Raw genomic sequence first — 12,260 nt, 5'->3', positions numbered from 1 at the left:
TTTTTAATAAATATTGATCATGACTGGCCCTTGGCTAGGACCAAATTTTTAATTTTGGCCCCTCTTGCGTCACTGGGTTTGACACCCCTGGCCTAAAGATTACACCAAGACACTTTATTTTGTCCTTTTAACATTTAGAATTTCAGTTTAAGATCCAAGTTTACTGGTGACAAGATCACTAAAAAGAGAGACAGAAGCCGGAAAAAAATCTATGAAAACAACTTCATATTTGTTTGGATTGTTTAGGACACAAAGTGATGAGGGACATGCACAAAATAGGCTCATTTATAAAACTTCAATAAAGAAAACGTCCCTTTTGTCAGTCCACATAGAGACACCAGAAGCAAAGTTTTCAAAAACTTCCAATTTGGGTGGCAATTTTTAAAATAACCATTTTTATTCACCATTTTTGCTAAAATGGGAGGTTCAGACAGAGGAACCATCCACCATTCAGGCCAGAGTTTCAAACTAAGATGACCTTATGTTGAGAAATGACTGAGTTGTGGCCGTTTTGGTGAAACCTTGAAAATAATGTTCTGCACAATCTCATGAAAATATGAGATCTCACACTCAAAGTCCTTGTTACGAATGACTCTCAGCTACTACCACATCAAATATGAACTTAAAATCTGTAAAGCTGACTTAGTTATAGCCCTTTTTTGTGCTGGTTAATGTTGACAAACTGGCAGACATGTTGAATTGGGTTGACTCCAAATGTTAATCAGTTGTAGATGCACAGCTACTGATTACTTTCTAAGAGTTTCTGTAAAATCCATCCAGTGGTTCATGAGATGTTTTATTAACGAACAGGGTCGACTTCAACAGTTAATGTTCAATTTTTAAAAAGGATTTCACACAAAGCAGCACTTGTAGTATGTGTTTTGAATGACTCTCAGCTACAAATATACCACATTTTAGTACAACACCTGTAAAGTTGACTGAATTAAAGTTTGTTTTTTTAAGGCGAGTTGGCTGTGACAGCCTTCTTGAATTGAGTTGGCCTCAAAGGTTAATCCATCATAGATGTGCATTGAATGATTATTTCCTGAAATAATATTACAATTTGTCCAGTGGTTCATCAGTGATTTTACTTTTTTTCCCAAACTGAGGACATTCAAAAAACTAGCTACAGCTGGTTAAATATTAATTATTGATCGCCTTTACACAGAATCCTATTTCAAAACATTTAAACTATCCAAACATTTTTTTAATTTAAACTTCAAACCAATCTTTTGACAAAAACTCAAAGTTGATTTAACAACTTTTGTAATTTGGGTACCGCCAAAAAATTTATATTTAAATTTTTTTATTTACAGACTCGACTAAAAGTTGAACATGTGAAGTGTAATACACTATCATAATCTTTGACATTTAGAAGCTCTTCTTTTTTTTATTATTTATACGTCTGAACATGGAACTGACTCCAACAGCTGGTTAGCGTAGCTTAGCACAAAGACGAGTCTCTGCAGGACAGTTAGCCAGTTAGCTTAGCCCTTTTCACAGCTGGTTTTAATGCAAGCAAAAACTCATTACAACTAAATATAACAGCAAGATGTGTGCTACATGAGTCAAAAATGGTAACTTATTGCTAGGCTTGCCAACTTTAACAATCTGAAATAAGGAACACTGACTGGACAGCGTGGCGTGGAGGGAGGGGGAACTTTTTGCTTTGAACATCTACCACATGTACAGGCCCAGTTTTGCTACTCTTGGCTTTTAGTTAGCCTTTTACTATTTTTAGATAGCATTTTGCTACTTTTAACCAGCATTTTGCTTCCTTAATCTTTTGTGTTCTGCTTCTTTTAGCTTTGACAACTCAGTTTTATTTTTATTTTTTTTTGCAAAGTCATTCAGCACCCAGCATCCACGCTGCATTTTCACAGAAAATTTGACTTGTGGTTGAAATGTCCTGTCACTTTAAATAAAACAATGTTGCTCAATTTAACAGACAAAAAGCAGCTTAAACTACAAACATATTAGAAGCTTCAATTACCCAAATGATATTTTAGTGTTCAACATCTTTCCCTGCAAAAAAAGAAAACAAAAAAGCGTGATTTTTCAGTTCTGATTAGACAAAATCATTTATCGTCTATAGACAGATTTGCACTGGCTCTGAAAAATAAGGAACATGTTCTTCATGTCTTTTTAGTTTCAAATATGAGATGATTCCTTATTTTAAGGGACAGTTGACAATTGTCATGACTTTTTTGCGTAGCCTGCACTTTTTTCTTTCAAGCTCGATGACTTCTGTCCAAAGCTAAGCTAACTTTGCCCTAGCTGCGGCTTCATGTTTAGCAAAAATGAATAACATAAATGAATATGCATGCAAGCTATTATTTTAATATTTGAACCCCTACTTCCCACACTCCCGTGACACAACAAGATAAAGATGAGATTTTTTTTTATTTAGCCAAACCCGGTAACAATTTACTGAGAGCTTAAAGCAAGTGGGATACGAGCAGCAGCTTGTCACTTGATGTGTTTGATGTACTCCAGTTGTGGTGGGTGTCGTTTGGCTCTGAAATGTAGCCTGCAGTCATGGTCTGGTCTGGCAGCATGTCGGAGGATCAGTAGAAGGTTTTGGCCTGCCCTTCAGGTGTCAGCACGGTGAGGTTGCCCCTGGCATCTTGGTCTATCTCGATGGCCTCAAAGAGAGATTTGAAGTTTCCTGCCCCAAAGCCCTAAAGAGAGGAGCAACACACGCAGATGGTTAACTACCCAAAGACGTCTTCTTCTTTGTCATTTGTTATGACTTGGAGTCATCTTTCTGACAGCGTTCAGGATGTTTAACACTTTGATGTCAGATCAGAAAAAGCCCCCCGAAAAATTCTCCTACAGGAGGCTGTGCTGACTCTGGGCTCGCAAATGAATCAAGTAAATATTTTAATGATGATTAAAAAGATGAAGAGGTGCTGGTTTGTCTGAAGGGGGGTCTTTGCTGTGGTTTATGTTCAGTTTCTCACTTTCATGCGCTCCGTGCACATCTGTGCACTCAGGAGAGTGACAAGATGCCTGTTCCGACAGGCAGAATGGGCGCAGGGTGCCATAAATGGAGTGCCACAGGGTGCAATCCAAAGATCCCCCTCGCTGTGAAGAAGTGAGCCTTCTAATCTGCATCTGTGATAGATTTACTGAGCTTTTACAAGTGGGCTGGCCTCGGACCGTTCACTCTGGGTGGCAGCTGTGAAAAGGTGTTCAGTTCTTACTCTGACGCTTCAGTGGGGAAAAAGGATCCCAGGCGTTTAAAGGGATATATTGGCCATTTTGAAGTGGTGCTCTGCATTATAAGCAATTATTTACCTGATGTAGAAAACGTTTTGAACAGCTGCAGTTTGGAAAAATAGAGTTTGGAAATAAACTTTAAACTGGCCAAAATATCGATATTTTGGCCATATTATATTATGGATATTTTAAAGGGATATCCCTTTAAATGTAACCAGTCAAGGATAACTAATCATGCACTGCAGTCAAAAGAAACTGATCTTTTTTTGCCTCTCTTGTTTTAATTTTTTTAATTTTATTTTATTTCCCATTTGTTCAAGCAAAATGTAGTTTATGTAAGGATTATAACTAATTTTTTTCAGTTTTTTAAGCTTCTGAGGGCTGGGTCATCATAACTCCAAAACAATAAACCATATACAATTTCAAAAGTTTTACTATGCTGTTCTCATATAAAGACTATTTGAAAAATACTCCAATGTGAAAGTAAGGGACTTGGCTTCCTATATAGGCCTTCTTCTTTTTTTGTTTGTTTATTCTTTTGTTTATTATTTATTCAAAGTTGGTAATACTAATAGAGAAGTCACAACTGAGTTATAGCCATTTCTTTGTGTGTGCCAAGTTCGATTAGTTGTGGCAGCCATTTTAAACTGGGTTGACTTTAAAAGTTAGTGGGTTACATCCAATGATTATTTCCAAAAGTTTCATATAAATACATTCAGTGGATCATGTGATATTTTGCTGACAGACAGATTATGCATATAATATTTTCTGAAAAGGCAGCAAACTTATAGGAGGGGCTATTGCCCCCCATACCAAACCCCCCACCCCTCCCTTGATGGCGCCCTGCATACAGGAGGTCAGTTGGTACCCAACAACAAATATTTGCCCCTAAGCTCTACAGAAGATCCACCTATGCTTTCAGTGACAAACTGTAAATGTTGCATTGTAACATTGTATGTATTTTGGACAGAGACGACAGATGATCTGAGGGAAGCATAAAAGACGGAGGAGAGGGGCTCAGGTTTCAGTTTTCCAGTGCATACAATTCAGCTTTAAATCTCCTCCCCAGACAAACTCGCACCTTCATCCATGTCGACCTGGTTAACATGGAGCCTAATGACCCTCAGGAGGGAGGGAAAGGAGAGTGATTTGAATGTAAATTCAACAACTCAATAAAAGAAACTACTGGACACGGTTTAAAAGGTTGAAACGCCACACTTTTCAGTTTGACTTGAGGAACCTCCTCAGATGAAAAGTAGTCTCAAAAATAAAGAGGAAGTCCCGGAGACTGAACACGGAACACCTAATATCACCCTCAGCTTCCCAACTACACCTGCTACCAGACACTACTGGTCACTTACAAAGTGGTTATTCCTCTGAATGACCTCCAAGAAAAGTGTTGGTCTGTCCTGCACAGGCTTGGTGAAGATTTGGAGGAGGTAACCCTTGTCATCGAAATCAACCAAGATTTTCAGTTCCTGTGAAAGGTCACACAGATCAATGATGTATTTATTTGTAAACAAAAAACGCTTCAATGGGCTTGAAGAAATAGTCCTCACCTGTAAGCGATTCAGGTCCTCCTTCACTTTGATTTTGGCACTGCTGAGTTTCTCCCTCAGGGTATCGTAATATGTGTCCGGGGCTGAAAGGAACTCCATCCCTCGTTCACGCAGGTTTGTAATCTGTTTAAAAACAAAAAATAGAAAAAGGTAGGGTCTAAAGTGTGCCTTGCAGAGCCGAGGAGAAAATGAGATTTTTTTGTTTCTTTAGCTGTAAAAGACTTACAGATTGAATAATGTTTGACGTGTTGAGGGCAATGTGCTGAACTCCCGATCCCCCGTTATAGTCCACATATTCCTGTGAACACAGACTGGACACTAAATGCACATGTTTTAACCTCATAAATGCTCTCTGTAGTGTTGGTAGAACAGCTCTGAGGGCTGCTGAGGTCCAGGTCGGAGAATAAAACACTAATGGAAACAGAAAGGCTGAAGGGAAACGATCCCCACCTGGATCTGTGACTTCTTCTTCCCCATGGCAGGTTCATTGATGGGCATCTTTATTGTCTCTTCATAGTTTGTCACCACGATGGACCTCAGCGCGCTGTACTGTGTGTGGATCTGCTTGTCATCTATGGACCAGAACCGGTGGAACATCAGACACTTCTGATACCTGTTTGAACACATGAACAGAGTCAATAAGTCCTACTGAAACAGGACTTGGACTTTAGCTATATAAAGTAATCATGTTGTACTGAGGCCTGTTTTCATGCCCTAATATGTCTCCCTCACACCGGTGCAGTGTTTACTTTGTGTTTTTGCCTTGTGTGACTGCTGGACCTGCGGTGTGTGTACGTGCAGTCAAGCATGAGTCTTACCAGTCTGAAACTGGCACCATTTGGTCATCTGGTTGGTTTCCCACAATGTGATCGATGAAGTTCAAACCTGCTGGAGGACTACAGAGAAACAGAAAGAAAAACACGTCTGTTATATTGCAATTTTGAATGTATGACTTTAAGTTCTTACAGACCAAGTTACAAACTAATAAACATTTCATCCAAAACCTAAATCTTTTCAACAGTATATGGGTTAAAATGTCCTGTATTTGTAGCAATGGCAAGAAAAATTTCCGTTGACACATTAGTAACAACTTCAATACTTTTTTTTTGTCATATTTACAATTTAGAGCTACATACATACAGATAATAACTTGTCATAAACACCAAAGACTCCCAGCTGAAATTAATATACATGCTAAGTATTTCAAATATTGGTTTATGATTTAAATTCATGTATTTATTAATTTACTGTATATCAATTATAGGTCATTCAGTTTAATCCAGTTTTAGAATAAAAATACTGTTATTAGATAATAATCAATTAGTTGGGACAAATAAATTGCCCGAGTGCTTTAGATCAGTGGTTTCCAAACTTTTTTATCTACCAACCCCAAAAATGATAGTGACGAAAGCTTGTGACCCCACCTACTGCCAGTTTAAATTTGCAAACTTTACTAAAAACCTTCTTAGACAAGCACATAACAACAAAAACTGTTTTAACAGCCACAACGTGACATCTATGTATTTAATTCGTAACTCTAAATTGTCCCTAGGTGTGAGTGAGAGTGTGAATGGTTGTTTCTCTTGTTTGTCTCTATGTGTCCCTGCGATGGACTGGAGACCTGTCCAGGGTGTCCCCCGCCTCTCGCACAGAGACAGCTGGAGGTAGACACCAACTCCCCGCGACCCGGAAAGGAGAAGCGGGTAAAGAAAATGGATGGATGGATGGATGGATGGATGGATGGATGGATGGATGGCTGGATGAATTGGACTTTCATGTATAAAAAACTACATACTCTTTAATTATTTACAGCAGATATTCTATGTACATTTATAAGTTTTCAGATATGTATATTTATAGATGCACAAAAACATCCTAATTTGGATTTTTATTCCATTATGTATAACTAGAAGAAGAAGAAAACTCACAGTTTGGCTAACAGAGGATCTCTGAACAGAGGCTCCTTGTAGCCCGGCAGGAAAAGGCCTTTGTAGGGACTCAGGTACTCAACAAGTGTGTGGGTTGTATCACCATACTAGGAACAAAACATTTGCACAACATTATTATTATTCAGCTTCAGTTTCTTGTGTGTATTTACCCAAGGCTTATAAGTGTGAGTCACCCTTTATGTACCGTCTGAATCACAGCATACTTGACCCTCCCGTGGCTGTCCTGCTCCACCCAGGGCTCCCTGACAATCACTGCTCCTCGCTCACCTGCGGTCTGTCAGGGGGGAGATGGTGGGATCAGTCTGGGAAAAAATGACTCCGGACAAGCCTGGAGATGAACAACTTTTGGAAGCCCTCTTGTGGCTGGAAGGGGAATATCTTCCTATTTATAAATAAATTCCACAAATATACAGTTGTGGGGGAAAGACTGTTCACTCTCTTTCAGTTCTAGGGTTTTATGTGTCAGGACAAAATAAAAAAGAACCGACCTTTGCTGGATTCTAAAATGATTAAATTATAATCTAACATCAAGTGTACAAAAACAAACTACGAATTCCACCATGTCATTATTATTTATTAAACAACAGCAAAGCTAAAGTGGAAAAACTGTTTGTGAAAAACTAAGCCCATCCTTCTATAGCATTTAAAAGGGAAAGTCTCAGCCAGGAGCTGCTGATCAAATGTATTGATTAACTGATCATCAGTGTGATCACCTCTATAAAAGCAGGAGTTTGTGTTAGCACAACGCCAAGGTGGAAAGACATCAGCAATCAGTCCCTCCAGGATTTCGCGGGCATTTTTTGTGATTGTTGCGGGCTAAAATGCCTGATTTCGCGGGGCATTTTCCTAAAAGTTGCAATGAAAAGTTGCAATTTTTTTTTTTTACTAAAATCAATCAAAACTATAACTTTTAATATATAAACCAAAAATACTTACTAGTTTTGTAAGATAATTACCAACAAACATTGACATTCTCAAAAGGTGCTTTACTTAAGAACTTTGATAGCTTATAAACTAACATTCATGACCATTTCTGGATTGTCCCTGGTCTGCAGCTCTCCTCACATGTTTTGCAGACACAAAGTGTTTGTTGGTGCGTTTATGTTCCATGATTACACTGCAGGACATGCAGAACAGCTTCCCCCCCACTCTCGTGCAGCTGGGTAGAAAACTGTTTTGTGCGGTCCTTTGCTGAAATCTTAGTGGGCAAATGTGAAGCATTAGCGCACATTTTCGCTTTGGTCGCTGCTCCTGCACGCTCCCGGCATTCTGATGTTAACAGAAAGTGACATCACATCTCTTCTTCGTGAGTTATTTGGTGTTATTTTGTATTCCACACTACACAAATCCACAAAGAAGAGACTAGACCACAGAAATGGTAGCGAATCACTTTAGAAACAATAAATACTGGGTTAAAGTTGCGGGAAAGTTGCAGTGTTTTAGGCAAAGTTGCAAAAAGTTGCGATTTTGCGGGGTTTGCTTGATTTTGCGTTAATAGTTGCGATCGCAACATCGCAAAATCCTGGAGGGGCTGAGCAATGACCTTAGAGAGCTAACTGTTCCTGCTCATCAAACTGGGAGGGGTGAAAGGTCATTTACAAACAATATGGAGTTCCTCGCTCTACAGAGAGAAAGAGAGAAACATCCTTCCAGGAGTGGCTGTCACAATAAATTCACCCGAAGGTCAGACTGTGCAATGATCAGAGAAATTACCTAAAACCCAAGAGCTCCATCTGAGACTCTACAGGCCTCAGTTAGCAGGTGAAAGGTTAAAGGTCATGACAGGACAGTTAGAATCAGACTGAACAAATCTAATCTGTTTGGAAGAGTTGAAGGTGAAATCCTCTTCTGTCTAAAAAGAAGCCAACTGGCAGCAGTACTGAGGTTTGGAAAGATTCATCTGAATGAAACACAAAACTTCTGGAACAATGTCCTTTGGACAGATGAGACCAGAGTAGAGATGTTTGACTATAATATATAATGCTGTGTTTAGAGAAAACCGAACAAGACTTTCAGCAGAAAGACTTCATATCAGCTGTCAGCATGGTGGTGGAGGGCTGATGATTTGGGTTTGTTTTGCAGCTACACGATATGGGCACCTTTAGTCAATCTTGAACTCCTAGACCAAATTATTCCAGAGTCAAATGTGAGGACATCTGTCTAACAGCTCAGCTGGAGTTTGGCCCAAACTGGGTGATGATGAAACAGAACAATGATCCCAAACACAGCAGCTGATCTACAACAGAACGGCTCAAGAAGAAAAGAACCAAGTTGTTAAATGATCCAATTTAAAGTCCAGAACCTCAACCTGATAGAATGTTGCTGTGGGACATGAAGAGAGCTGAGCAGAAACAAATGTCTGCAAATTTGAATGAACTGAAGTGATGCTGCAAAGAAGAGTGGGCCAAATTTCCCCCTCAACCATATGAGAGACTGATAAAGTCCTGCAGAAAACCACTCCTGAGACATATTGTCATTAAAGGAGGTTCTACAAGTTTTTAAATCATGGGAGGAATTCAATTTCTCTCAGCTTGGCCATTTGGCTTCATTTTTGTTTAAATGAATCAGGACATGGTGGAATCTGTTGTGTGTTTTTGTAAAGTTGAGGCTAGGTTGAAATAATTTTATACTCAGCTGATGTTTGAGTTCAATACCTTGATTGTCATTTAAATTAGACAGCTCTCTGTGCAAATTTGAATGAGATTTAATAACCTGGTAAAGGAACCTTTATAACCAAATAAAGACTAGATCCTTTTTATTAGATCCAGATACAAAAAAACCATTGAACTGAAAGAGGGTGGAGTTTATTTTTCCCATGACTGAACATATTTTATATGTTCAGCTATGATATTCTCATCTGTGCATCTCAGATACTTCATGCTGCCAATCCTTGCAGAGATCCTGTAACGCTGCAGCTTCCTGACAGTCAACAGAGACACTTTATCTCAACCTTCAGTTTGACCTTGACTCAGGTAAAGAGTTCAGACGAGGGGCTCAGCAGCAGAATTTGTTACAGGGCACTACTGCCGTGTTTGCCCTTATTTCAACACACACAGAGTGTGGAAGGAATAAACAGTTAAATCTGAAACTCAGTTAGTAGAAACAAGTGAATCTGAGTCCAGCGGAGGGCAAATCTATAACCCCTGTTTTTTATTACTCAATGTCTACTATTGCGCAATGGTTTAAATAGTAGTGGAAATGTACTGAACTTTACTACACATTTTAGGGGTTTTGTTACCTTGCTTGGCTGTTTTTTTCTTCTTTTTTTGAATATCTTTGTTGCTCTGCTCAGCGATAATTTAAAGGCAAATCCTAAACTTTTCACTTCACTACTTTTTTATGACAACTTCGAAACAACTATAATCAACAAATGCAAGGCTCTCTCAAAAGATGAAGATAATAGCTGAAGATGCAGTTGAAATTTCATGTAAACGAAGCACACTTTCAATAAATGTAACATTCACTTGATGCCCGTTTTCCATGAGGAACCATACAGAAGGAAGTTTTAAAGTGAACAGCTGTTTTTGAGGGTTTTAAAATATGTATTCTTGTCCAAAAAAAAAGAAGATTTCACACACACACACCCCCATCAGCACCACCCTCCCTCATGTTACCTTGACCAAGAAGTCACAGTCCTCCACTTGGAAAGCGATGTCTTTCACTCCGTCACCGTGCTTCATCAAGTGTTCCCCCATTTCTAGAAAAGGCCAAAAGTTTTGTCATGTTCACAGCCTCTTATCTCTGATTGGGTCTCAAGTTTTTTAGAGGAGCAAACTTGCCTTCGTTCCCAGGGTTTAGCGGAGATTGAAACACAAAAATGATCTGTAGTAGGAAAGGAGGAACATGCTGTCAGGTCAAACACTGAATCCATCACTTCATTGAGGAATAAACTCCATACCTTATCCTGTCTGATGGCGTGCGACACCACCTCCCGGCTGCCTGTCTCCAAACCCTTGTAGGCCAGAGGCTGGAAGCCCATCTTATCACAGTAGAAGGAAGCCGCCTGTAAAGATTTAAGGCTGTTGTTACGAAGAGAAGTGAGCAAACTTGAATCAGCATAGCGGCGTAAACTATATTTCCTGCATGTGACTCTTTACAGACTAACCTGCTTGGCATTGCTGACCCAGAAGGAGATATGATGGAACTTCACAAACTTCCCCCTCGCAGGCTAAAAGTACAGCAAAAAGATTCAATTAGTTAAGGATAGGTAAACATTTAAAGAGTCCTGCATGTGATAATTAGCCACTCCTCTGCCACAGAAGAAATGATTCTGTTTGTGTATGCATAAAAAAGAAACACAAAATCTTTCTGGTCCAAAAGACTGAAAGTTTTAACCTCACCTTCTCCCCTTTATCTGTGTAGCTCGTCTAAAAAGAAAGACAATATATGATTTTTAATGTTTTATGTTAGCAAGATCTCAGATTTTGATGTGAATCAAATTGGTATTATTCACTCAAGAAGCTGTTATTCCATTGCCTCAGCTGTGAGACTATCCGGTGTCCCACAGTTCACCAGGACTGCTACAGATGATCGTGAAGCCTCTTACCATGCTGTGATTGAAGGTGGGTCTCAGCTCAGATAGGAGTAAGATCCAAGAGATCAGTGCCTGGCCTGACAGCCTTCAGATAAGTACTGACCTGATGACCAGCTGTGATTGGTCCTGGAGGATCAACACCCACCTGTCCGCCTCCCTCGCTTCTTGATGCACTTCAGGTTCGGCTGCTGCGGTCCGGGTTTTGCCTCTTCTTCTGGGACCTGTGTCTAAAAGCAGGTTCTGAGAGACATAAACACAAGAGAGACATGAACACATGAACTGTGGTTATAAAGGAACCCATCAAAGTACAAATATTCTTGAGTGAACTTTATCTGAAATGCAAAACAACACTTGCAGAAAGTTTAGAGGGGCTGCTGGAGAGGCTTTTCGGAGATAAAAACAGATATAATGCAACCTGAATACTTAACCAGGTTAAAAGAAAAAAACTGTGTCATGACTGGAATATTTAAAAATGCACTTAGTGTGAAAGATGTGGGTAAAAAGAGAGCCCCCAAGACCTTTTTTTCTGTTGTTTCCAATTTTCACCACCAGAGGGCGCAGCCTCTCCTGACATTAATCATCGACCAGAGCCAGAACTTTCTACTGACATGTGATCTGATTGTAGATCAGTGCTGTCGATCAGCTGCATTCTGGCATTTTCATTCATGTATATTTTATTTCTGTTACCATTCAGGCATTTTCTTTTTATTTGAATTCATGCTATGAGAAAAATATAATTCAGTAATGGTTATTGTAATACTTTTCACATTTTAAAATGAGATTTTTATGACCAAAAATCTCACATGTGAAGAAGAATAAAACTGTCAAACACTGCGCAGGACACGGTTTTATCTAATGGTGAGACTGCTCCATCACAGAAAGTTTTCATTGATTATAAAGCTTTTTAAAATTGTGTTTATCATGTGTCTTAAAATAGCTTAACATTTTACATATAATTTATGAAAAATTGTAGGTCTATAATAGTGTAATTGATAA

General features: G+C 39.1%; 1 protein-coding gene across 1 annotated transcript; it reads right to left on the bottom strand.

Annotated features, from left to right (window-relative positions):
- Nucleotides 1–1,486: 1,486 nt before the first annotated feature.
- On the bottom strand, nucleotides 1,487–11,379 carry hpda (4-hydroxyphenylpyruvate dioxygenase a). The gene is made up of 14 exons (XM_017412474.2): nucleotides 11,277–11,379; nucleotides 11,071–11,097; nucleotides 10,836–10,898; nucleotides 10,629–10,733; nucleotides 10,510–10,552; nucleotides 10,345–10,427; nucleotides 6,915–7,004; nucleotides 6,710–6,816; nucleotides 5,600–5,677; nucleotides 5,232–5,394; nucleotides 5,008–5,079; nucleotides 4,782–4,904; nucleotides 4,584–4,700; nucleotides 1,487–2,681 (listed from the first exon to the last, which is right to left on the bottom strand). Exons 1-14 carry the CDS (start codon nucleotides 11,277–11,279, stop codon nucleotides 2,568–2,570), a joined length of 1,188 nt encoding a protein of 395 aa, XP_017267963.1. The 5' UTR covers nucleotides 11,280–11,379; the 3' UTR covers nucleotides 1,487–2,567.
- Nucleotides 11,380–12,260: the final 881 nt, after the last annotated feature.

Source organism: Kryptolebias marmoratus, linkage group LG13 (genome assembly GCF_001649575.2).
Source record: "Kryptolebias marmoratus isolate JLee-2015 linkage group LG13, ASM164957v2, whole genome shotgun sequence".
Lineage (NCBI taxonomy): Eukaryota > Metazoa > Chordata > Actinopteri > Cyprinodontiformes > Rivulidae > Kryptolebias > Kryptolebias marmoratus.
This window is presented reverse-complemented; position numbering and strand designations above follow the sequence as displayed.

Bases quoted from the DNA above. Each gene is read 5' to 3' on its own strand.
- hpda (XM_017412474.2), bottom strand. The intron at 6,817-6,914 runs GTACATAAAGGG...TTTTGTTCCTAG, and splicing joins AGTATGCTGTGATTCAGACG to TATGGTGATACAACCCACAC. The intron at 5,395-5,599 runs GTAAGACTCATG...GTGTTCAAACAG, and splicing joins ATGGTGCCAGTTTCAGACTG to GTATCAGAAGTGTCTGATGT.